At 52.7% G+C, this 26,349-nt stretch overlaps 1 protein-coding gene and 1 long non-coding RNA gene across 2 annotated transcripts in view; one reads left to right on the top strand and one right to left on the bottom strand.

Moving 5' to 3' along the window:
• Positions 1-22,214, bottom strand: part of LMO1 (LIM domain only 1) — a 37,183-nt gene extending 14,969 nt beyond the window's left edge. Inside the window, exon 1 of the mRNA XM_040456959.1 lies at positions 21,670-22,214. Within this exon, the coding sequence (XP_040312893.1) occupies positions 21,670-21,694 (25 nt within the window). The 5' untranslated portion in view covers positions 21,695-22,214. The remainder of the gene's footprint in view (positions 1-21,669) is intronic.
• A 1,814-nt stretch (positions 22,215-24,028) lies between these two features.
• LOC121018262 (uncharacterized) overlaps positions 24,029-26,349 on the top strand; it is a 14,877-nt gene continuing 12,556 nt past the window's right edge. The window contains exon 1 of the long non-coding RNA XR_005785109.1: positions 24,029-25,793. This is a non-coding gene — a long non-coding RNA (uncharacterized LOC121018262). The remainder of the gene's footprint in view (positions 25,794-26,349) is intronic.

Genomic DNA, 26,349 nt, shown 5'->3' with positions numbered 1-26,349 from the left:
GTCCCCAGTGCCCCCCAGAGGAGCCATTTCCTGTGAAGGTGTAGGAAGCAGCAGGCATCTTTGCAGCGTGTTTTTGGTGGATCAAACCTCCTTAGAATGGTGTGTCCTAAAGCCTGAACCCGCAAATGACGTTCGAGTGTTTGGAGATGAAGGGGCTGAGGAGTTTCCACACACATCTCATGGGCCCTCATGGTTGAGAGAAGCCAGACCCAGCACAGCCTGGTGTCTGGCAACGGCTTTAGGGGACCCAGCGTAGACCTTGCAGGGGCCTGGATGATGCACTGAGAGACACTGGAGCAGGTGCAAATGGAATCTGCTCTCCAGAGACACATAATTTTCTGCCGTTCTTCAGTGAAGGGGACTTAGAAACATCAGAAGCTGCATGTGCTCTTTGGAGTCTGTCATGGGCAATGATGCTTCAGTTAATTGCATAGCTATCCGCAGAACGAGTGTAGGCATTCTCTTCCAGTTCTCGGTTTCCATGAAGTTTCACACATATCTCAAAAGCAAAAGGTCGAAAACAGGACTCTGGACCTCCTCCCCAAAACCTGGTCCCTGTACCCTTGTCCCAGGCTTCCCCTCACCACACTAACACCATTATCCACCCAGATGCTCAGGCCAGAGACTGGGAGCCGCCCTCAGACCCTCCATCATCCTCACTCTCTCCCACCGCTGATTCCCACTTCCCATCCTGCCTCTTCTTCCCATTTCCAGAGCCACCACCATCTTTCCTACACCACCACCATCTTTCATACACCATCAGCAGAGCTCCTGACCAGCCTCTCATGTCTACTATCTACATTCCACTCTTCACACAACAGCTATAGAAATCTTTCAAAACAAAGTAGGTCAGGTCACTGCTCAGCTTGAAACCCTTCCATAACTTCCAGTGGGTTGAGAATAACATCCACCCTCTTCAACGAGCCTATGATATCCTCATGTGGTCTGGCTCCTGCCTCCCCCTCCAATACTGTGCACCAGCCACATTCCTTCCAGATCTCCCTCCTGCCTCAGGGCCTTTGCACATGCTGTGTCTCCTTCCCAGAATACCCTTCTCTGCCTCTTCGTGTGGCTGGCTCCTTCCCATCCTTAGGCTTCAGCTTAAATGTCACCTCGTCGGAGAGGCTTTCCTTGACTACCTTATTTCCTTATTTACATGAGTCCCTCGTCATTTCCTTCTGAGTTTTTAATCACAACTTGTAATTGTTTTATTTTTTTGTGATTGTACTAAAGACAAATGATTGGCCTTGCTCATAAGAACGAAAGCCCCATGAAGGCCTATTTTTTTAGTCCTGCCTTGTTCACCATTGTGTCTCCAGCACTGAGCTTCATAGCACTTTTTAACCATCAGTTCAGTTAATGAATAAAAAGACTAAACAGACTCTATCCAGATATTACTGGTAAGAGTCTTCAGGCCAGAGGGGGCTAAATGCAGACAGGCAGGCTACCCAGAGATGGGAGCCTTCCCATCAGGCTTGTTGCTGCCCCATGCCACACACTGCTAGGCACCTATACTTATGTGGCCTAAGACAGCAGATCTGTGGCAGTGCCTAGGTCCTGCCATCCTCAATCTGGAATTTTGAGAGGCCTACCCAGGGCTCCAACTGCAAAATGACAGCTCTTTTGCAAATATAAACCCTCTACCCTTTAGATTAAGGGGTATCAATCCTCTTCTCCAACCCCTCAGACCTGTGAGGAATGAAGTCCCCCTTTGAATGTCCCCTTGCACACAAATGCTCCATCCCAACCCTCAGAGAGTGGAGGTAGAGCCCCAAAGTTCAGTCATCTGTGAAATCTCATCAGCTCAATCATTCCCTTTGTGCCTGTGGCCTGGGCACCCTTCCCTGCCTGGCACAGACCTAGCCTCCCCTACTCCCCACCTGAGGGTCCTCTTGGCTATGATATGACCACTCCTACCTCCCAGCCAAGTCTGAGCCTCTTGAGGACAGTGGGAGGAAAAAGCCCCCAAAGGTTACTACAGAAGAACCCTAGGCCCAAGCCTTTCTCTAACTGTAGCTTCTGCCAAGCCCCCTCCCATCCAGGGCTGCTGGAGCAAGCCCCCAGGTCCTTTGACAGAATGCTGCTTGGAGCTGTACAGCTATGGGAAATCAGCAGGGAAGCGTCTGGAAGCTGTGTTCCCCAGACAGCAACTCAGCTGCTCCCTGGGCACCCGCAAAGCCCACGTCACCCATCTAATGAAACAGGGCTCCCAAGGGGCCTGCAATCTCTGCAGAGGAGGAGGAGAGCACGGACTCTCAGACGAGTCTCAATTTCACAGCATCAGGGACGTGAGCACCAACGCGCTGAACCAGAAAACGAGAGTCTGGCAGGAGCTGCAGACACACCGTGAGCGCCAGGGGATCAGAGATTAGGGCCCTTCAAAATCAATTTTGAATTCAAACTTTTAAATGTGTTCTCCAGACATAAGGAGGGGACCCTCCAGGCAAGCTCAGCCTAGCCAGATGCTGGGTTCTGCTTCCTTCTCGAAGCATCCAGAACCTATCTGCTAGCCACTGGGCTGGATGAGGGAAAGGAGGACAAGGGGACTAGGAGGGAGACTCCAGTGCCCCGCACCCAGAAGCCACAGGGACAGGAGCCCCTTCGGCTCTTGCTGACACAGCATGACCTCTGGGGTGCCTGTCTGGGGTCCTTCCTGAAGCTCCCTGGTGAGGCCTTGAGGGCTGCTCCACCCTCCTCTATAGACTTGGATGAGAGAAGCTGAAGGCAAGGTCTTGCAAGGCAAGGCCAGATCCCTATTCACCTCCCAACCTGGTTGAGGAGGCTCACGGGGCACCAGTGGATGAAGCCATTTAGAATAAGAGCCTTGGAGTCAGACGGGCAGGGTTTGTATCTTAGACCAGCCACGGTCTCCCAGAGAGATCTTGGTTCAGGAGTGAATTTCTCTCCCAGAAACCTGGTGGGAGAAAGCTTGCCGTGAGGGTGAGTGTCTTGGAGGGCAGGCCCTGTGAAGTCAGAGTGGTCCGAAGTCCCCCCAGTACAAAGGACAAGAAAGTATCCTGTGTGTGAGTCAGCAGGACAGGCTGGCTGCCGGGAGAGCTGGTGTGGTTGCCACAGGCTGCATCATCCAAGGCATGGTGGCTGCAGCCAAAGAGCTGACAATCCTGCTGTCTGTCACCTGACAGACCGTGTGTGGAGTATTGAGTACAGTTCTGGGCCTGGCATGGTGAGGTGGACAGGGACACACAGGGAATTGGGACTCCTCAGGAAGCTGAGTGGGACCTCCTGCTCAGCCAAACCCCAGAAAAGGCCCCAGGGCTAGGAGCAGGAAGGCCGTGGGAAGCTCAGGAGGGCAGACGATGCTCCTGGCAGCCTCAGCTATGGTCCCCACCCTCCTGCCTGGGTCCCGGCTCAGCCACATTTGTTCCTCCGAGCATAGGATCAACCCACTACTGATGCCTTGCCCCCATCTCTGTGGGGAAGCGGGTCCGTGACGAGACTCTGGCCCCAGTGACCTCACAACCCCCGTTCCCCAGTTCTCCAATTCTCAGGCCACTGCTGCTTTAGGCCACACTCCTGAGACACAAACACGAGTGACTGTGAACGACTCTTCAGCTGAGAGGTGGCAGAAAGGGTGGCCGAAGACTTGGGCCTGCGGAGACCTCACAGGGAGCCCCTTTTGGAATGAGGAGCAAAGGGAAAGGGCTGGGGCTACTGGACCACATATGGGAGGGGAGGCAAGCCCCCCCCCCCCCCCAGCTTGGGAGTGGGCTGTCAGCTCTGCAAGGAAATTACAACATGGGCCTGGGTAATGCTCCTTTTAGTTACAGCATAAACTGCGGCAATAAAGCGTACCTGGGGAATGTTTAGAGAAAGCACTAATGATTTCTTCCCCAGTGGTTAATAAATTCACTTCCAGATCAATTTGTTCGCGATAGAGCCCGGCGAGCGGAACCCGCGCGGCGGGCACAGCCGAGTGTGTCTTTTTCAGTATAAATGATTTATTACGATGATTAGCGGCACATAAACAATTTAAAATACAACGCTAATTAGTTTGGGGAAGAAAGGAGGGGAAAAGCCACCCTGCCTCTCTCCCCATTATGTTCTACTTCCCTAAGTGTGTACTTTTTAATTAAATCCAAATGTCACAATAAATTTAAAGTGTTTTATTACCACTCGGGGTAAGTAAGGCAGTCACGCAAGCCCCCTCTCAGGCATCTACAGGCCAGGCTGGGGGGAGGATTGGGGGCACCAGCGGGGTCTGTCCACAAACTCTCCTCGAGATGGGAGATCTTTCAGGAGACCTCGGAAGCCCCTCCTGGTTTCTGGCAGCCTCAGGCTGGAAAGCGCTGGGACCGCCCACCTCCCACCTTCCCAGCCAGCCCAAGTGATGTCTCCTCCTTAACATTGGTCCCGACTGGCATGGCCACCTCTCAATGGGCCCACAATACTCCATGCCCTCTCCAAGCTCTCCTCACGTGCTAGGTGTATAGGTGACACTTTTTGTTTCCCTGGCTTCATGCTTGCCGCTTCACATCCAACATCTTACCACGTTCTCCAGTGCTATGAGTAGCAATTATTGTTTCAGTTTTATGGATGGGAAACTGGGGCTCACGGAGGTGGAGCAACTTATCCAAAGACACACAGCTAAAAAGTGGACTTTTTGCAGAATCCTTATTCCTATAGCACCATTCTACCTCAGAGCCCATACCCAGCCATGTCTGGGCCCTGATTTCCCAGTGCCCAGGACGGGGCCGACGACATGATGGCGACTCAGACAGGCCCCTCCAGAGTATAGAGCCCTGCCCTACCCAGAGACACATTTGAGGGAGGAGTTCAGGCAAGGGACCTGGACTCATGAGAGTCCAGTACAAGGTCAGGTTCTGCCATTGACCCACAACGTAAACTCAGTCAGGTCCTTTAAGCTCTCTGAGCTTCAGCTTCCCCGTCGGCAAAACTGGAGTGTGGCACCCATCTCACAGGGCTAAGGAACCAAAGCAGCTAAACCCACAGAGTGCTTTGCAATCCCTGACATACTGTGTGAGCAGTAATTGTTAACAAAAGCTCTCAGGGTGAGCAGGGATCCAGGAGAACCCCATTTCACAGATCAGAAAACTGAAGCCAGCAGGGGAAATGACTTACCCAAGGTTCCTCCAAACCTTAGGAGCCCAGAAAGGACCAGGCAAGGAAGCCCAGACAACAAAGGATTTCTCTCCTAAACTCTCCTGTACTGCTTATTTGAAATTACAAATATCCCTAAACACAGAGTTCCCACATGACCTGGCACTTCCACTTCTAACTACACACCCAAGAAAAGCAAAAACATGTGCCCGCACAAAAACTTGTATGTGAATGTTCATATCAGCATTATTCACAACAGCTATAAACGAAACACAATCCAAACATCCATCCACTGATGAGAAGAAAAATAAATGTGATACATACATACAGTGGAGTATTAATTGGTCCATAAAGGGAAGTACCGATTCACACTACAGCATGGACGGGCCTTGAAAACATCAGGCTAGGGAAAAAGTCAACCACAAAGACCACATATTGTATGATTCCATTTATATGAAAAGTCCAGAACAGGCAAATCCACAGAGACAGAAAGTAGATTAGTGGTTGCCAAGGAGGGGGGAATGGGGAGTGACTGCTAATGGGTATGGAGTTTCTTTTTAGGGTGATGGAAGTGTTCTTGAATTAGGTAATGGTGAGGGTTGCACAACTGTGAATATACTAAAAACCACTGAATTATACATTTTAAAAAGGTTAATTGTGTGGCATGCAAATTATGTCTCAATAAAGCTGTTATAAAGGAAAACAAAACAAACAACAACAAAAACAAATACCCTTTTGAGAACAGGAGAAACCAGCTGACAAAAGTCAAGTCCTAGGGTTAGGGGACGAGGCCTGGGAGGTCCAGCAGCCAGGCCCCACAGGGAGGTCCGGCCCTGCTCACCCCATCTGCAGTCGGATGCTCCCCAGGGAGGACAGGGCTCCAGAGTGCCCCCTTGCCTCCTCCCGGCCCTTCCCATCCGGAAACCTGACTGTGCCCACTTTTCCAGCCCTGCTTCCCAGGAAATTCAGACACTACTGGATCCACCACTCTTCTCTGACCTGTTTGCTTCCACTATTGCATTCATGTTTTGTCTTTTGTTGGAATTTCTGCATCTTCTGAGGCCTACGCCCGACCCAAAAACTGGGCGTGCCCGTGGGGGGACGGTGCCTCTCTCAGACCTTGAGCCTGTCCTACATTAGGCACCACAAGTTATGGTACGTGCATAACGAATAAGATCACAGTGAGGCCCTCCAGGCCCCCCAGCCCAGATTCAGTTAAGGAGTGTTGCCCTCTCCCGCTGAGACAGGGGTGTGAAGGCTTGGATCCAGGCCACAGAGGCTGCCTCTGGGTCAAATGAAAACCACTGGAGGGAGAGAGCGCCCTTCGTGGCTAATCTGAGAGGGTGACTCAAAAAGATGAAGCATCCTGGCCAACAGGGGGCACCAGGCTGGCACTGTGACAGGCACACCCAGCCACACCCCCCTCCTGGGTCTGGAGGGATGACCAAGGTTAGGTTGAAGGTTGTTAGGGCACCTCAGGCTTCATCTGAGCGCACAAACCAGCCTCCAAGTCTCCCACATGTGGAAAGAGCCCCCAAGAGGGGACAGGACAGCTCGGGTCACTAGAGAAGGGTACCTGTGCCGTGGGGCAAGAGGACATAGGCCCATTTCCTAGGCACGAGGCTGGTTCCATGAGTCTCCATGGCTTCATCATGGGCTGCTGTCTCAGGAAGCTGCCCCTTAGGGAAACTATCCCCTAGCTTCTCCAAACTTCTCTTCCAAAGCCCTGCGGGTCAGGACGTCTCAGGGGTAAGGGGTGGCAGGCACCCTTCACTTACGCAGCCACCATGTTCTCACTAACAACTCTGCAGGTGGGCACAGTGCTTTCTAGTGAGCAAAACACACAAAAACATTTTCTCCCATCTGAGTTCTCTGCAAAGGACAGGCAACAGGCTTAGAAAGGATGCGTGGTTTTGCACAGGGTCACACAGCAGCAGGTAGAAGAACTAGACATGCCTGAGGTCTGTCAGAGGAAGGCAGAGTAGGGCTGGAATCCAAAGTCCACGCTTATAACCTCCCTCCGAAGTCAAAAGAAAGCCACCTCTGCGGTAAGCTGTCACACCCTCACGCAGCTGCTGTTGCTTTTAGAAAATCTGACAGATTTCACATCTGCCTGTGTCTGGGCTGATGCTCTTGGGGTTTTTCTCCTCTTAGGGGAGGGAATCCAAAGCCTTCACCCTGGAAGAGAAGGCAGAGCTCCTAGGAGTGTGGGCCCTGGAGAGAAGAGGGTGTGGCTGGAGACAGGATGGAGTGGGTGGGTGGGGGTGGTTTGAGTCACCCCTGGGCAGCCAGGCAGGAGCGGCGCCACCCACAGATGCCCCTGAGAGTCAGCTCACTGCACAGGCAAGACCTTGTTTCATTTGTACCACATGGAGGTGCCCTGAGACACGAATTCTGTTCTTCTCAGGGCCTACCTGAGCTATATATAATTGGGGAGTAGACTGTATTAGACGCAGACAAGGTAGAAATACTTAGCTCTGTCCCAGAATCAGCTTTCATGGAAGCCAGTCTGAGAGAGAAAACTGGCCCAGAGCTAGGAGGCCAAGAAACTCTTTACAGAAAGATCACATGAGGCAGAGGGGTTAGGAAATGGCCCATGGATGGCTGGGCAGGTCTGGACTGGCTGCTTTTCCCCATCCTGGTATGCTCCTGCTTGCCTTAGGCCCACGGGCTTCAGGTCATTCCTTTGGAACCTGGAAAGTCAGGATCTTGGTCCAGTCATGAGGAAGCAATAGAGAGCAAGGGTAGGGTCAAAGGAAGCCTCAGGCCAAAGACAGGCAGACAAGCAAGGGCCTCTGGGACAGAGGTAGGTTAGGACAGGTTTGGAGCCAGGTCCTCTAGTCTGCCTTCCTTCGGGCTCAACTCCAGAAGTTCAGGCCCGGCTACTGGCAACCAAGAGGCTCTAGCCAGGATCTTCATCACTGGGAGACCTCAGATGAGCCATCACATTCCAAGGCCACACTTCCAGTCATGCCCTCTACCCTTTTTTTCCTGGACTTCAACTGCCTCCTCTCTTAACCATCCAGACCCCCATTTGCACCCCATCACCTCACATGTGCAGACTGCAGACTCAGAAGGAAATGGAGGAAATGGGAGGAAATGGGAGGAAACAGAGAGGGAGGGAGGGAGGGAGGGAGGGAGGGAGGGAGGGAGGAAGGAAGGAAGGAAGGAAGGAAGGAAGGAAGGAAGGAAGGAGCGAGCAGGGAGCAGTCTGATGCTGGAGGGGTGGGGAGCAGATACTCTGGGAAGCTCAAAAGGAAAAATGCTTCCCCCTCACATTATGCATTGTCTTTTCTACCCCTCTGATTGATTTTCCCCAGAGTAGCTGTGGTTTAATAATATATTTGGTCTTTGTCTCCGGTTCTTGGCACAGAGCTTCTAAAACCCTTGATTTTCCTGAGTGATAGGAATATCTTCTGTTATTCCTGAGGAGCCCCTTCTGAGCCCACCTGCATTTATGCTATTGAGGTGACTTAAGGTGAGGACCTCAGCCAGCCTCAGGATGGGGCTGGTCACCAGAAAGACCCAGCAATTCGAGGGCTGGGACTTTCAGCCCTGTGTACTGACAGACCTCCAGGAAAGACAGGGAGGGGGCTGGAGATTAAGCTTCAAAAAAAAACTCTTGAACAAAACTTGATGAGCTCTAGGTTGAGGAATGCATCCGTGTGCCAGAACTGATGCACCCCAGTTCCCCAGGGACAGAAGCTTCTGTGCTCAGGACCCCTCTCCCCAGACCTCACCTTATGTACCTCTTCATCTGTAGTTTTATAGTAAACCGGTCAGTATGAGAAAGTGTTTCTCTGAGTTCTGTGAGCCATCCTGGAAAATTCTCTAACCTGAGGAGGGGATCATGGGAACTCTGATTTAGAGCAGGCCTGCCAGAAGTATAGATGACATCCTGGATTTGTGATTGGCCTCTGAAGTGGGGACAGTCTTGTGAGACTGAGCCCTTAATCTGTGGGAGCTGATGCCAGAGAATGTCAGAACGGAGTTAAATTGTAGGACACCTAGTCGGTGTCCATTGAGAACTGGAGAACTGCTGGGTGGTGTTGGAAAACATACCAGAGCAGTACAAACAATCTTAATAAAGTGTAACTCTATCCTCTCTCTAGAACACAGCAATCCTTGTGATCTTCTCTGCTCCTCTCCAACCTCTTTCACCTGTTCGCTTGTTCATTAATTCACTCACTATTCACTTAATAAGTATTTGCTAAGCATCTGCTACTAGGAACTAGCCCCTAACACATATATTTTGATAATAATTATACTAACATTAATGATTTTTCATCAATAAAGTAGTTCTTAATGAGCTCTATTAAGTCAATTTGATTCCTTGATCAATTTTCTATTCACTAGCGTTAAACCAAGATTTGCCCCCCTTTCCTGTTTTTATTTCACTAGAATTCTTGTTTTTTTTTTTTCCTAGCACTTAAAAAAAATTATTTTTTTCAACAACCTTACTGGAATTATTTTTAAGGGGATTGATTATTTTTAAGTTTGAAGTGACTATTTGGTTCATGACCAGTTTTTGGCTCATATTAAATCTTATGAACTAGAGCTTTTGACATGGTTGAGATTTCTTTTGTGGTAATTACTTCTACCAAAAAATGTTTCCTGAGCCAACTTTGGCAGATCTAAATTTTGTCAGGAAGATTTGATTCCTCCATCAAATCTTAGTCAATAACATATTTTGCCAGGTGCGATCTTAACTGCTGCCAATTTTGCTTTGTGTTAATTATTTCAACCAATTTTGACTTTTTTCCGGGATCATATTTTTTAATTGTTACATTTTCAATAATATTAGTAAGATGTTATTCTCTCACATGTAAGGCATATTTTGGCACTGATCTGATAAAAAATTCTGAGGATCAAAGAGCAGTGTGAAAACATCCAGGGACAAAAAGACAGGTGACACTCTGTACTTGGGCTGACTACCAGGTCAGAACCCTGTACCTGCGGGAGACCTGTCCACTGCCTTTTGCTCCTCCAGAGCCCTAGCTCCTGCCAAGACACCTCACAGATGGAAAACAGCTTCTGGCTTGAGTAAGAACCTTTGACTGCTAGAGACAGCCTCTAACTGACAAGCAAAGAGATGGGGTATAGCCCCAGCATCCCATCGTGGGCTGGAGGCAGCTTCTGCTGGGCCTCAGACTTTTCTACTCAGAAAGTATCTTAGAGACATTCAGCTGAGAGAGGGAATAGATGCTTCTTGGTGCCTTAGTGTCCCTGCCATAAAAGGAGGTAACTAACCAGGATCCCTTCAGGCCTGAGGCTGTGACTTGTGTTCACTGGCCTCCAGGCTCTGGGCTTGCTTCAGGGGTCCCCTCTGCCTCTTAGTTGTGGATCTGCCTGGGAACAGCTGGAAACCAGACCATCCACCTGGATTCAAATGTGGCAAGACCAAGTATGGAGGGCCGGAGGCCAGAGATGTCCTTGCCTGGAATCTCTACTTCTCTGACCCCCGGACACCACAGAAAAAGAAACCTTGTCAGGATGGTTTCTTGCTCCTGGCCTTGGCCTCAAAACATTCGTTCCCCACAGTTATGTCTCCATACACAGTACCACTAGGCATCAAGCCGCCAACAGCCCCTGCAATGTAAATAGTGAAGCACAGACCCAGAGGGTGGAAGGGGCCAGTCCGTGGACATACTGTGAGTTGGGGACAGAGCCAGGCTATGGGTGCAGGAGTCCTGGCTCGGCCCTGTGCTCCAGCTCATAGGAGAGCCTCCTCTAGTCCTGCTCCCATTGAAGAACTCTTCAAGTGGTCTCCACCCAGGCTGCCCCAAAGATGCTGGCCCCCCCCCGGCCTGGCAACAGCCAGGGGGAGGTTGAGGCCCTCAGTCCAACAGCCTCAGAAAGACTGGCTCAGGAGGAACCACCCTCACCTCCTCCCAGAGTCACCACTGAATGAGAAGAGAAGCCCTTAGGTAATGAACAGCTGCTCTGTAGGCTCCTAGTGTCCTCAGCAAACTTACCATCTGTCAAACAAGGAATCCAGAGGTTTCCATCCCTAGCCCTGGTCCCTGTGTGTGCTTACAATCAGTGCTACTGCCTCTTACCACTCGGGTCAGGGAGGCCTAGGAGTGTCTTTACCACTACCTCCCCAAGCTTATGGCAGGCAGAGGCCTGGTTCTCATCTCAAGTCTGCCACATACCAACTTGCTGGGCTATCCTAGGCAAGTGTCTTTCCCTCTCTGAGCACAACGTCCTCCTCTGCAAAATGGGTCTAGTGTTTGATCTTCCAGACTCCCAAGGGAGCCGTGAAGATTAAGTGAAAGGCTTTGAGACATCTGTGGCTTTCCCGGGTGTGAGGCAGAGGCAATGGGCCTCCTGGGGATGGAGCTTATATTTCATTCTCTCTGGGGGCAGCTAAACTGTTGGACACCTGAGGCCTGAGATGCTGTGCCAGAGGCTCACCTCTCACAGTAGGCTGATTTCTAACATGGTCCCAATGATCCCATTTTCTGATATCCATGCCCTTGTGTAATCCTCCCACTTCCTTGAGTATGAGCTGGACCTAGGGACTTGCTCCCAAGGAAGAAAATTCAGTCAAAGTGATGGAACGTCACATCTGTGATTAGACGTGTCACATCTTATAAAAGACTGTGAGCTACTGCTTGCTAGCAGACACTCTCTCGACGGCTTTAAGGAAACAAGCTGCCATGTTGGAGAGGCCCACGTGGCATGGAAATGAGGGCTGTCCCTGATCCACAGTCAGTTAGGAATGGGCCCCCCCAGTCCAACAGCCCATGAGGAACTGAATCCTGCCAACAACCAAATAAGTGAATGGGAAAGCTCAATCCCCAGATGAATCCCGACATGAGACCACAGCCCCGGCCAACACTGTAATTATCGTCTGTAAAAAAGACCCTGAGCAGAGGACCCCGCTAAGCTGCACCTGGGCCCCTGACCCATGGAAACCATGAGATTAAAAAATTAGTGTTGTTTTAAGACGGTAAATTGTGAAATAATTTGTTACGCAGCAATAGGTAGCTAATACACTACCTCACTGGCGTACCACACAGGGCAGGGACCTCTCCTCAGGCCAGAGAGAGGGGACCCTGAAGATCCATCCCAGCCCTATAATCCACGTTGCTGTGAGTTTCCCTATGGAGTCCAGTCCTTGCTGTGGAGTACTCGGGGGAGCCCAGAGGACAGAGCCCCCTTGCTTTCTGCTGGGCCGACCAGGAAAGCAGGCGGAGCTGACCCACCTCACCACGCTATAGCCCTAGGTCCTTTACCGAACAGCAATTCTCTTGGGTCTCTGAACCCCACGCATGTCTGAAGCAGAGTCAGTATTTCAAAGCACAATCACTTCCACTTTCTCCCCTGTTCCTCACTAAAACCTAAGGAAGGCTAGGGAACCGTACCAGTCATCTACAAGACCATCAGGAGCCTGGCCAACTGAAGCCTCGACGGACCTAGCAGACGGTCTTAATCACACCTGTTTGATGAGTCGGAATTACGATTACCATTTATCATTCAGAATCACTACATGGCAGAGGCAGGATCTGAACCCAGTCTGTGTGACTCAAAGCCCACGTGAGCTCCCCTTGTTTTACAAAAGGGAAAGCTGAGAAACAGGGCGCTCCAGCATCCGGATGGCACCCGCAGGCAGTCCCCCGCATAGTCCTTCCCAGACACCAGGGATCAGGAATTGGGCCTTGTAAAGATTCAGGGAAGGGAGAGACAGGACAAAGCAGGTGCTTGGGCCCGAGCGGCGGCCACTTACGTGGGAAGACTGGGTCTCCGTCCCCTCTCTATCAAGTCATCACACTAACGGGTGAGGCTGAGTTATTAAACCTCCCTTCTGGGGTGCCACACAGGTTTTCTCCACTGAGACTCAGAGCGGAGGGGTGGCTGCTCCCGCCACACAATATTAAAATGTCAGGAGTTTAAGGCCTGCGCTGGTTGAGTCATAAGTTATCAGCACCCAGTGAGGGCCGACAGAATGCCTCCCTTAAATTATTAAGCAGAAAGCGTCAGACTGTAATATTTTGCTAAACCAAAGTACAGACACAGACAAAGATGTCATTTCAATATTTGAAACCAGCAAGTTTAATTTAAAATAAGAGCAAACCAATAAGCTCAGAACATAGTGGCGTGTGAGAGGAAAATTATACTGTGAGAGGAAAAAAAGTGGAAGGACTTAAGAAATTTATAAAAGTAATCTCCAAGTGGAAATTAGAAATCAAGGCCTAGAAACAGAATAACACAAAAGAAATATTACTGTCCACTTTCTAAATCAATATAACACTGCTCCACGCCGGAATTACCATGGTAACTCAAGTAAAAAGAATCAAGCAATTCTTATTATTTCAAAATAAAATCACAGCCTGAAGCCTGGGTTTTATTACAACCACTGATAGATCGCTGGCTTGTATTTATCTGAAATATTGCTTTTCAATCAGCTGGTTTATGAATGTACACAGGCCTCTCACCAGCCCACTTACCGCCCCGTTTTGAGGTGAGGGGCTAACCAATGAATTGATTCCTGCCTGACTGCATCTGCATACACGCCCAGGCTGGAGTCAGCCCTGGTAACCACGGAGCTTCTCACCCCTTCCAACCATCCAGGGGCACTGCAGGGCAGAGTGGAAAAGCCAGAGAAGGCAGAGGGGGGCTGACCTCATTGTGGTTCCCCTCCAGGCTTGCCGCCTCCAATGGCAGCCCCGAAAAACCACCCAGACAGCCAGCTTCCCTCACCTTGTCCCCAGGCATCCTGGCTGGCTGGAACACCAGCTGGCTCCACCTCTTCTCCCGTGAACCCTCCCTGGGTGTCCTTCTCCCCCAGCTCCAAGTCTGTCAGTTGGAACAGGGAGGCAGCCGAGCGCAGAGAAGGATGGCACACTCTGTAGTCAGATGGCCTGAACTCAGGCACTTGCAGGTGGGGGACCTGCGACCAGCTAGCTACACAGCCTTTTTGGATGGCGGTTTTCTCATCTGTGAAATGAGGATAATACGAGCAGCTCTTTCTAGGGTGGTTCAGGGTATTATGTGAGATCTTACGTGGGAGATGCTTTGGTGGACTGAGTACAGAAATGACCCCAATTCTCTACTCCTCCTGCTGGTATGTATGCACACCCTTTGTAATGTGAGTCTCTACCTCTTTCCTTTAAGGGCAGAATCTGACCACCCCAACCCAGTCCCTGAACTTGGGCTGGCCTTGTGATTTATTTTGGCCGACAGAATGTGGCAAAAACGAAACCTGTCGGAACCAAAACTTGGCCTCAAGAAACCTTGTAGACTTCCACTCTACCTCCTGACCTGTCTCTGCCATGAAAACAGGCTGGAAGGGCTTGCTGGATGATGAGGGACTTGTATCCCTGGTGTCCAGTGGATCGGCCATCTGCCAGGCATGAGAGAGTTCAGTTGAGACCCGAGAAACTGCTCAGCCAAGCCCAGCCCAAATCACTGACCTACAGATTCAAGAACCAAATGGATACTTGTTGTTTTGAACCTCTGAGTTGGGGGTGGTTGGTTACGCAGCAATGACTTACTAACACACACACACAGTGCACAATGCCTCACTTTCAAGTAAGGGTTCAGTAAAACAATAGCAAGTGTGTTTCTATGACTCCTGAAGACTGAGAAGCTGCAGCCAAAGAGATCAGACTGTAAGCTCTGCACAAAGCAATGTTGCTCCAGAGGCATGAGGCTTCCTGGTTTATCAAGTGTGTACGTGGACGTTATCGTTCCCATTCTAGAGACATGAAAACTGAAGCCCAGTAAATTGTCTGAAGTCACATAGCAGTCAGCTGGGACCTAGCACGCAGGTCTCCTGAATCAGGCTGTACTCGAAGACAGCAGGCCACTCAAGACAGCTCAGTTGGGAAGAGGCAGGAGTTAGGAGCCAGTGACCCACTCTGACCCGGCAGGCCTGCACTCTGAGGCATCTGCCCCTGCAACCTAGACCAGCCTGCTCACTCCTGTCACATCACCTGCCTTTAATTTGCCTCAAGTTGTGTCAGCCACCGTGGACTCCTGCCTTAGACAAAACACAAAATGAACACACTCCAACAAGAGACCAGCTTGTTGCTAGGTAGGGTGGATGCGACTCTGAGCATGGCTTGGAATGGTCTGTAAGAGGCTCTGACCACCTGCAGGCTCCTGCAAGGTCATCTACAGGGGAAAGGGCATGCCAGGCGAGGGGAACAACATGAACAAGAACACAGTGGTACATGCCGGAGTCCGCCTGCAACACAAAAGCAGAGCGAATACGTTAGCCCCGCATTGGATAGCTAGCGTGGCAGAGGGTCTCAGGCATCATGTCAGGATAGCAGAGGCTGGGTTCCTGGTTGTAGCAAGAACCAGGAGAAGGATGCTAGGTGGAATGGAAGAATGGCAGTGGCAGAAAAGAAACAGGTGGGTCCAGAGCCCCTGATGAATGCAATCCAGGGGTGTGCTGATAAATACTTAACAATTGGCTCTCTAAGAAAAAGCCCTTATTTGTATGGTTTGCCGATTTCCACGGTGTTAGTACTCCCACCATGGCTGATTTCAAGCTATCAACCTGATGCCACAGAACTCAGAGTTGGGAAGAGATGTGTAGGCCAGTGCAAGTTGGCTCCACTGGTGTGGTCCTATCCTGAGTGCAGACCTGTCAGGAAAACTCACCCTAGCAATACCATGAAGAGTTAAACGTGAGGGTGGGAGGATGTCCTGCATGCCTCCGTGTCCTTCAATTATAGACAGGGCAGGTAGGATGGGGTACATGCCATATGCACCTTTGGGGTGCTCTGGTCCATGAAGGCCCAGGCCAGGTTAGAGCCCATCAGCACATGCCAGGAGGACTTCCATTTGAGGACAGAATCGTGTCCTGTGGGCTGTCGGCAGGCTGGCTGGGGCCACGACTGGGATGCTCAGGCACCCGGTGCCAGTATAGCTGATGTCTCGCCTAGTCAGAGTTTTCTACCACCTCATCATGCCTTGGAGAGAGGGTCAGAGGTCATGGAAGCTGGGCACAGAGCTCAGAAAGGTGCTGAAGCTCTGCACTCCCTACAGAACCCTGGGCAACTCTCCTGCCCATTTTCCTCAACTGTCCCCCTACAAATGGATGGGCTTGCAAAGAGTGGTCTTGAAGGCTTCTTCCTACAATGCTACCTGCCTTGGAGATCTGGACAGTGGTAAGTAGTGAAGACAGCCTGCCTCCTGGATGGCAGTGATCAATGGCCATGATGGGTAAACTGGAAGAGGGAGAGTGAGTGAACAAGGCACCAAATCGGGTGCCAGATTATTTGATCATACTCCAGCTGTGTGGAGAACACTTCCCACAGGCATGAGGCCTCCTGGTTTATCAAACGTATACACGGATATTATCTTATTTAATCCTCATTAACAACCCAACCATTTAGACATGGTTTTCTCATTGTGGAGATGAGATGGTATGGAGGCAAAGCAACCTCAACATCAGGTGGGCATGGAACACAAAACCACAGTGGGCACGTTGGACCTGCACAGCTTAGCAGAATGGTGGAGGCAGCAATGAGCCCAGTGGTGCCTGGCACACTGGGGAACCAATGCCCTTTTCCTCTACCTTCCTCCCTAACTCCTTCCAATCTCCTAGCACCCCTGATAAGGAGTTCCTCTGGTCCCTGGAGGTGGATCTGAACAAGAGCCTTGGCCTGCTGGCTACTTATGGGCAGGTCTGCCCTGGGTGGATATAGCTCTGGAGGGGGCCCGCATTTGGTGGGGACCCCAACATGGCTTGGGTCGTGTCCCTGGGAGGCTCTCCAGCTCCGTCTCCTGCTCAGAGAAGGCCTGGTCTGTCCAACCATGGCCACTTCTCAACTCTGGCAGCCAGGTGCCCGCGGCCCACTGCTCTGAGGCCGAACCTCATGTTCCTCTGCCCACGACCACAGAGGGGTAGCCGCCAATGCTTGCTGGCAATCATTCATCTGTTCCAAGGGAGAGAGACCAAAATAGATCTCCTCTTGGTCCTGCTCACAAATGGGGCCTGCTGGGAGGCTCCTTAAATGGAAGTGGGTGGGGCAGCCACCTGGTCTGACTCTGGGACACTGGCTGGGATGGGGAATCAATTCTCTGAGGGATGAAAGGCAGGCCCAGGTTCTAGGAAAATGCGCACTTCCATGTGCTAAAAGCATCTTTGTGGGACATGTTCAGAAAGGGAGAGAGAGAGACCGTAAGAGAGACAGGCAGCTCCTGCAGCGACAGAGGCCAAGTGAGCGGCCACGTCAGCGCCAAGCCCCGGCACGCAAAGGGTGAAGCTTTTAGGCGAGCAGCGGCCAGTGATCTCAGCTTCCCCCAGTCCTAATGCTCCTGAAAGGCTCTCTCCCACTCTCTGTAATTGGGCATCAGTAGTTAATGCAGTATTGACTGCATTACACGCTCCCGTGCCTCCCCTCACTAATGCCAATTGCATCACCTTGTACAGTCACCGGCTTGCTTAGCCAATAGCCGTTAAAAGCAATCCAAATCATGAATCATATGGGAAACTTTTAGCAAGACACTGCCATCCAAGGAGACAATTTACAGTTGAGTTAATCTGGGTACATTAGCGAGACATGGATTCTGGACGACAGACCAATTTATGTTGTTTCCCTGTCCCCCACCCCCCCCCCCTTAGTGCTCCATGTGGGCAAATGAACGGAAGAGCAGGGAACAGAGAAATGCACCTGCTTCTTTACCCAAGGCTCTGGGAGGGGGTGAGGGAGACCCATCTTTACAGGCTCTCTGCCTGGCTGAATTGGGGCAGGAAGGGTAAGCAGCTGTACATGCTGCTCAAGATCTGTGAAGCCTTGTTTTCAGCAGCGAGGAGGTAGCTGCGGCCGGAGCTGGCATGGGAGCTACAGATGGAGACCCTTCTCTTCTAGGCACCAGGCAAGTGTCAGGCCTGGGCCCCATGCTACTGGCCTCACAAGGCCTTTACCAGTCCTCAGTAGGCACCAGTATCTCCTGGACTCTGACTTCCTGCTGACCCACTAGGGTCTCTGGCATGGAACAGCACCAGGGCCCACTCCCTGCCTCCATCTCTGGGGCCAGGAAGGTCCTGGCCACACTCTGCTAGGAGAGACCCCCAAGGACTCTTCTCAGTCCAGAGCATGATGGGCTATCCCAGGAGGCCTTGCCAATGGCTGAGCAAAAGCTGGTCAGTACCCAAGAATAGCCAAGAGACTGCCCTGGTGGATCAACCAGGTCCACTGTGGAGGTCACACTCATAGTGGTCATTAACAATTGAAGACTCGCTGTCTGGCCCTCCTCAGTCCAGCTCCACTGTCCTTAGGCAATTTCACTTATTAAAAATGCTCTAAGGATCATGTCTGGTGTTTAGTTCTCCAATTCGCCTGCTGTGCCCTGTGGTCACTCCAGTCTTCTGGCTGGGCCTTTGCAGAGGCAGCTTACCTGCCCTTCTCTAGCATGTACTTGGTCCAACACCCCTGAGAGGGTGCCCTCTGCATCCTCTCCTGCCCAGTCCCCCACAATCCAAGGCTCTCACTGCTCCTGGGGCTGCTGGACCCTCTGCTGCCTGCCTCTACTCAAGGGTCTCTTCTCCAATGGCCTGAGGGCTAATCTGGCTCTCTGTGCTCAGAGCTCCCTTTGCTCTCCTAGATTGCAAGCCTCTCCGGAAGGCCCGCAGCCTAGTGCCAGCTCAGGCACAGGTGCCAGGGAAAGAAGGGCTGTTTCTCCGGGAAAGTTGGAGCAGGGCTTCCTTTGCTGACAGGCAGGCCCGACGGCATTTAGAAAGCCTGGACCCTGAGTTCCAGTAAAGTGGAGATGGCTAGGCCAAGAGCAAGCGTCCAAATGAAAGCAATTAATCTTAAAACCAGAAGTTTAACCATTTGCAAAACAGATCTTTCCTCTCTGTGGTGGCCCTTCACTGCTCGACCTAATGGATTACTTTATTAATAATGCACTGTGCTTAAAAGCAAAAAAAAAAAAAAAAAAAAAAAAATTTTTTTTCTGACGATTCAATACTTCAGAAAGTCTCTTAAACCCGTTGCTACGGCAAAGCGATTGATATTTTATTATCTTTCAGAAGTGCAACATGAAAGCCCCGCAGCCCAGCAGAGCAAGAGCTTTGGTCCTCGGTAGCTGGCAGACCTGACTTCAACCAGAGGAGCCCCAGCCCCTTCCAACAAGATGCTGTCAGGTGGAGAAAAGGCATTGGGGGTGGTTAATAAGGGCCCGAGTCCCTGCTGCAGCCAGACAAAGGGTGCAGTGCTGCATCCCTGAGGGACATGCTTCTTGGGGGCCCTGGGGGCCAATGCTGCCACCCAGCTCACAGGGCCACCTGCTGAAAGGGGTAAGTGCCAGGAAGAAATTAGGCAGCAGGCACAGAGGGGCAGGTGAGCGGATCTAGAGTCTTTCTCCCTTCCCCTACTGACGGTGCCACCCGCAGGGGTTCTTGGAATTGGAGGAGGCCAGACTCTAATATGAAGTGGAGGGGAGATTTACGAGCAGGAAGATTGCTTTTGGAGGACACCTCTGGGCTGGGCAGGACAAGAATCAAATGGCTCCTCAGGGCCCCAGCTGTCTACTTTCCTTGTGCTGTTATGGGCCCCCAGAGCTCAGTGGTATGAACTGTAGTGGGCACCACACTGCTTAGACTGGACAGAGAAGGGGACCAAGGGGCATCCTGAGCTCCCCTCTGCAGATCTGGTGGAGACTAGGGGAAACACATATGCCCAAGGTGGTTGAGGTGCACTGCAGTCTGGAGGCAGGAGACTGGCTAAAATGACCTCCAGATATCTATTCCCATTCAGGGCTCATCTGAAAATCTTGAGTATCACAGAGCTCAAAGGCAATCTGGGATGCCTGCACAGGGCACTACCTAGGTGGCAGTGGTGGAGGTCATCTTGTCCCACGAGAACAATCTCCCTAAGGCCTCCCAAGGATAGGGCCTGGGTGTTTTCGATTTCTGGCTTGGGCCTGAGGAGCCAAGCATGCCAAGAAACCATGGCTGAAGACATACCTTGATTTCCACATGCTTTCCATCATGAGAGTACCTCCAGACACCAAGGAATGATCCTCTGCACTATCTTCTGCAAGCCCCTCATTTTACCAAGAGGGAAAGTGAAGGCTAGATATGGGCACGACAAAAAGCCTCCTCCCTCCTGGCCTGCCCTGACCGGGTCCCTTCTCCGCTTCGTTACACAGACCTGTAGAAGCCTAGTCCTATGACGGCCCACATGGGGATCCTGGAGAGAAGTAGAGCATACTAGAGATGGAGGTTACATCCATCCCAGCCAGACCCTGGCAAATACATTCTTTTGGCCAGAAACACTTAGTTCCCCCTTGCCTCTCTTACTACATACATGCTGAGAAATAGCCTTCGTGGGCTTACTGGCCACAAGGCTCCTCCACACGCGACTCCCAGACCAGACCCTTTAAATGCCCCTCCCTGATGAAGGTCTTAGAGGCGGTGGGGAGGCTAGGAGCATCAGCATGTGGTAGCAGCAAAGGGCACACCCTGTGTGAGTGTGACCTTGAGCAAGTCACTGAACTTGGAATTTTTACTAAGTGACCATGTCAACACCACCACTGACCTGGTGGGCAGAGGGCCCAGGCCAGTAAAGACTCACTAGCAGAAGGTCAGAGAATGGCCACCATGGTCAATCAAAGAGGATTCCTGCTGACACATAGCAAAGCCACCTTCTCAGTTCCTTACCATAAGTCAGGTGACAGCAGGGGTGCCAACAATTACATACTAATCTCCCTACAACACCAACACACCAGGCAACCCTCACCTATAGGGCAGGGGGGCCTGGGCCAGCCGGGGAACTGCTACTCTTTGGACACTGGGTACTCCGTTTGGGTCACAGGGCACCCGCTTGGTTTTACCCTCAAGCGCAACGGGTTCTCCAACCTCTCCTAAACATACCAGGACACACACTGCAGGGCACTACCAGTCAGGAAGGCTTTGGGGTATGTGGGACCACCTTCTAGAGGCTTCCAGCAACCCTGGCCCCCTCTGTTCTGACCTCTAGGGCGCACTGGGACTCTCGACCACAGGTCATGGCACTGTTGCGGGCCGCTCCTGCAAGAGTGCTACTGGCCGGTGGCGGGACACTTGCTTCCTCTGGGCCAAACTCCCGCCTCCGCGCCCGGGGATGGGGAGACAGTGGGCCACTACTTGAGACGTCTGTCTCCCCGAGGGTCCAGCCGGCCTTCCCTTCGCCCGCCGGGCACCCAGGGGCAAGCAGGGTCTTCCCGCGCGCCGGCTGGCCGCAAGCTCTGGCGTCCGATTCTCCCGAAGCCCCTGATTTGCCCGCCGCTTCTCCCCTCTCGGGTTATGCGGCCGGCGCGAGGGAGATGGCTGCGGTGAGAGGAGCGGCCGCAAAGACGAAACGCCGCGCGCGGAGCGCCACTGCGCCGAGATCCGAGGGGACCCGAGCCTGCACGCGGCCCCGCAGAGCAGCACGCGGCCGGCGCACAGCCCGCCCGCCCCGGGCTCACTCACCCCTCCCCCGGCCCCACCTGGCCGCCCCCGCCCCTCTCCCCCCGCGCGCCGCCCGCCCGGGAAGCCCTGCACCGCCCGGCGTGTGTGAGCCAGCGTCCCGGCGTGTGCTCCCGCGCGCCGCGGCGGGGGGCCAAGGGGTGCGGGGCGTCGGCCCCCCGCCCGCCACCTACCGTCCTCCTTGTCCAGCACCATCATCTCGGGCGCTCCGTGTCCAGCCGCAGCTCGGCTCGGCCGGGAGAAGGGCGCCGACTCCGGGCGCGCTTCGGCGGGGCGGCCGGTCCTCGGGCAGCGAGCGGGCTCTAATTACCCGCTTGTCCGGCTCTTAACCTAGATTGCACTCAGCTAGAATTACATTCAGGAGTGAAGCACTTCGCAGATACAAAAGCAGTCTCACCTACTTTTGTGCCTCAGAATTGCAAGGAACTACGAACTGCAATTTAAAGAGGGGGGGAGAGGGAGAGAGAACAGGGAAGAGAGGATCAGAGCCGTTTCTTTGATTCTCACCTTCTAAATGGCTCAATTTGCCCAGTATAATCTGTCTTAATGTAATTGCATTTGATAGCTCATAACCCTGGCTCTGGCAACGACACAGCTTTCAGCCTCATAAAGTGTTTTCCCCTCGGATTTAATCTGAATCTCAATCTAAAATTATATTCAAAGAGATGGGGGAATCTCGGCGGCCGTCTCCCGCTGCCTTTCTCCCTCAATGTATGAGGTTTGCACTCCTGCTACTGAATAAATGCACACATTTCCCGAGGCCCCCCTCCCTCCTGGGTTAATGGGGAGTGGAGACGCGCGGGTGCCCGGCTCCGCAGCGCCACCTGGAGGTAGCTCGGCCCCAGCTCGGCGCGTGGCTCCGCGCAGCACCCAGGGTCCTCATCCCAGACCCTTGGTCAGGTGTACCACTCTTGTCTGTCACTCACACCCCCTCAGCCTTGGTTTCTGCCCCGGGGCAGATCTTTCTCTGACCTCGTGCCCTCGCTTCCTACCTGCTCTGCCAGAGGCTTCTGGTTGCTTCCTGGATTTTTGGCGAAGTTAACCCTCTGCAGGGTACAAATTCTCCCACTTTGAGTCTTAGGGCACCCCCCTGACCCCAGCACCCCCCTCCCCTACCAGCAAGAGCATCCTAATTCCATAGGAAGTGGTATCCTGTCTCGGCTTCTCTCTGAACAAGCGCAGCACGGCCTTGAAGGCTTTTCTCATTGCACAACTATTTATTGAGCATGTATTATTATAAGACACTGGTGATACAGCAGTGAACAAAAGATTCCTGCTATTTAGGAATTGAAAATTCTTCCTCTGTAATTCACGAGGCAGGAGGGAATACAGTGCCTATCTCCTCTCTCCGGAACCCTTCTTCTCTGCTAGTGTCCAGACTGCCTACTCTAGGAAGGCCACTCTTAAATACCAAGAGGGTTTTTTTTTTTTGTTTTTTTGTTTTTTTTTGTCTCGACAGTACCAAATTCCAGGAGGGGATGGAAATCTTAACGGACTTTTTTTCTAACCCAAAGATGGCTTCGGATAGATGTGTCAGAGGCTCATCCCTGGCAGACACTTCTGAGGACTAGACCCAGGCAAGGAGAAGGAAGCCGAAGTCCCTGGAGGATCAAAGGACTGCCAGTTGGGATTTCATCCCATCTCTGCCTATTGCAAATGGTGGATCTTAGAAAATCACTTTATCTGGGCCTCAGTTTCCCTGTTTGTGTAGTGGGAGACATGTTCTGCTATCCCACGTTGCTGTGGGGATGAGTTAATGCATGTGAATGTGCTTTGTAAACTGTGGCGCCCCAACAGTGGGGGGACTCATTGGGTATAAATGAGACCTGGAGGCCAGGCTGTGCCCCTTAAGCCTTGGCAGACCGCAATGCAAGGTGCTTGACCGGGGTGGGGAATGCGGGAGCAGTACAGAAGCCCATCTTCCTCCATCCTAGTCAGGGAAGTCAGGCTTTGAGAAAACAGAAGAGGCTGCTTCTAACGAGATGCCTCATCCACAGCTCCGAGGGTTTCACTTTCCCCTTCATCTTGAATACTTAATCCTAATAGTCCTTGAGTATATTTGATGTTAAATATATCATTTTGCTCAGCCTCACTGTCCCTCAGGACTGTGAGCTTGATCTCTCCCCTGCCACCGCAGCCAGGGCTATATCCCGAGGGTCTGAGGGAGGCTTTGGCACTGCTGCCACTGGCCCATTTAGTAACAACCCCTCACCCCAGCCTGAGCTGGGGGCCAGACAGTGTCACAAGCAATGGGCCTGACAGGGCAGCAAGGGCTAGGTTCTTGCTGTAGATGCCTCTGTGCTACCTGGAGGCATTCGCTCCACCAACGCCGTGGCTTTACTCTCCAGTTCCAGGGCCCGCTTCTCCTCACTCTCAGGGTCTGGCCCTGACCCACAAACCAGGACTTGACTAGCTGGAGGCACTTTCCCACTTTTGTTCATGTGGTGTGCTGGCGACTCTGTCCCAACACAGCTCCCCCAAGACTCCAACGTGCCCAATTAGCAGCCACCCAACCAGCATCCCTCTGGGGAGTCAGGGGCCCTGTGCCCCAACTCAGGGACTGGAGCAGGCCTGGGGTGCTGAGCTAAAGAAGCAGGTAGGATAGATCAGCAAACCGGTGCTGTGTGTCAAGGGCTGCTCATGTCCATACACAGCTCTCTCTGCACGCTCTGTTGTCAGCACTGAGCTTCCACAGTGATCTGGAGAAGGGCCTCTGCAGAGACCTTCCCACTTTATAGAGCTACCCAGCAAGCCTTGGAGTAAGGTTTAGGTGACTTGAGCTTCTAGCCAGGAAGGGGCCTGCTGGGCTGACATAGTCAGACATGAGCCTCACCCTCATCCAGCAGCCAGCCACCCTCTCAGCGCATGGGGAATTGCTGGATGTGCAGGTAACTCCTGTGCCCAGGCCTCCCCCATCTAAGCCGCCTCCAGGTCCAGAGGCACACCTGCAACACCAGAGTGGAATCCTCAATCCCTTGGGGGAGGTAGTGGGAATCCAACACAGTCCACAGCTGATGAGCATGTACTCTCAAGCCAACATTGCCAAGAGTGTTCCAGGATGTCCTTGAAATGCTTCTGAGGGCAGCAGAGGGAGACCAGTTGATTAACCCCCAGGTTATGGTGAGGAGAAAGGGGTTTCTACTGGCTGCCTTTCAAAGTTTTGGGCAGGTCCTAGCAGTTTGTCACTGCACCTGGAATGAAAGTCCTAAGGAAGGGTTCGTGCACTGGGTCGGGGTGTGTGTGTGTGCGCGCACGCGCGAGAGCAGTGGAGGAGACTCTCTGCCTGAGGGCCTGGGCAGACCAGATATTCCAGAACTCAGTGGAGGCTGTCAGATGTGCCTCAGCCCAAGGGCCCTGCTTCCAACACAGTGCAGCTGTCTCCAAGGTGGGGTTACAAGCTGGCTTCACAGGTGGCGCTCAGAAAGGTATTTGGAGTGAGAAGGGCCCCTTCCCTGTGGCCGCCACAGCTGACAGGACAGAGTGACCCTACAGATTTTGGAGCACAATCAGGATGCCTATTGGCCAAGTTCAGATGCCCTGCCCTGCCCCCTAAAAAGCAGTCCAAACACAGGAATTTGCAACCAGCTAGAGTGGAGAAGTACACAGTTGACAAACTTTCCTCTTTTGGTTTCTGGAAACCCCTCTAGGAAGCTGCAGTTATAATTTGTTAGGCCTTGTGGAAGCCTAGGCCAATTTTGCACACCAGAAAGCAGGTCTCTCCCACCCTCTTAATGAAGGCCAATCCACCCCTGCACAACAGCACTGAGAAGGTTGTGGATGTAGGCTGACCAACTGTCTTGGTTTGTCCCAGGACTGAGGGGTTTCTAGGATACAGGGCTTTCAGTGCTAAAACCAGATGGTTCTGGGTAAACCAGGACAGTTGATTACCCCAGGGTTGGATGGTAGGCTGGGACAAGGGACTAGTGAGGCCAGAGAGAAAGGCCAGGCGGCCAGGCAGCCAGACCCTCCCCTGCAGACCAGCAGCTGCCTCTCAGCCTCATATTTTCCTGCCTCACGATTCAGAGCTTCATCTCCCAGGCACTAAGGAACTGCCCTAGCCCCTGGGGAATGATCCCATGGGGGCAGCGTGGCAGCGTGGCTGTGCGTGCTCCCGCCAGACTGGCAGCTACAATGGGAAAGCTGTGAGTTGGACTCAGGGGTGGATCCAGATTTTTTGAGAGCCAAGCTTACTTATGCAGTTTGGGGGCTGGGGTGCTCTTTAAGAAAAGGAATACAAGATTACTAACGCCAAATGACCACTGAAGGACTATGAAGCTTAAACTTCGTTAGCTTCAAGGTAAAGCCGCCCCTGATATTCTGGATCTGGAGCCCTACCCTAGCCAGCAGAGCACCTCCCGACACGCTTGGCTGGGGGAACCCTGCCAGGGGTGAAGCAATGTCACCCATCCCGCAGCTATGAAGTTCCAGATCTGAGCGACCCCAGGAGCATGCCGGTTTGACTGTAGGTTCTCAGGGCATCCCCCTGGGGGAGCCGTTCCGCAGTCGGGTGCGGAAGGGGGGACGTGCAGACACCCACCCAGGGAGCCTGGGAGACCTGGGGGCAGTGGGCACTGCGGGGAAGCCCGCGGCGCGGGTCGCAGAGGCGCTCCCTGTGTCTGCGAGGCGGCAGGAGCCAGAGAGAAAGTTCCGGGCCAGAGCGTGCGGGGCTGGCGAGTCCGGGGCGGCCCGGGGGACTTCCCAACCCCGCTGAGAAACCCCGGGGGCTGAGCCCGGCACCCCGGCACACTCGCCCGCGCGCACACCCAGCGCCGCGCTTCCGGGAAGCGGCCAGGCGGCCCGAGCCGGCCGAGGCCGGCGCGGGGGGACGCTGCCTCCGCGAGGCGAGCGGGGTG

Source organism: Herpailurus yagouaroundi, unplaced genomic scaffold, assembly GCF_014898765.1.
Source record: "Herpailurus yagouaroundi ecotype Mexico unplaced genomic scaffold, PumYag 218, whole genome shotgun sequence".
NCBI lineage: Eukaryota > Metazoa > Chordata > Mammalia > Carnivora > Felidae > Herpailurus > Herpailurus yagouaroundi.
This window is presented reverse-complemented; position numbering and strand designations above follow the sequence as displayed.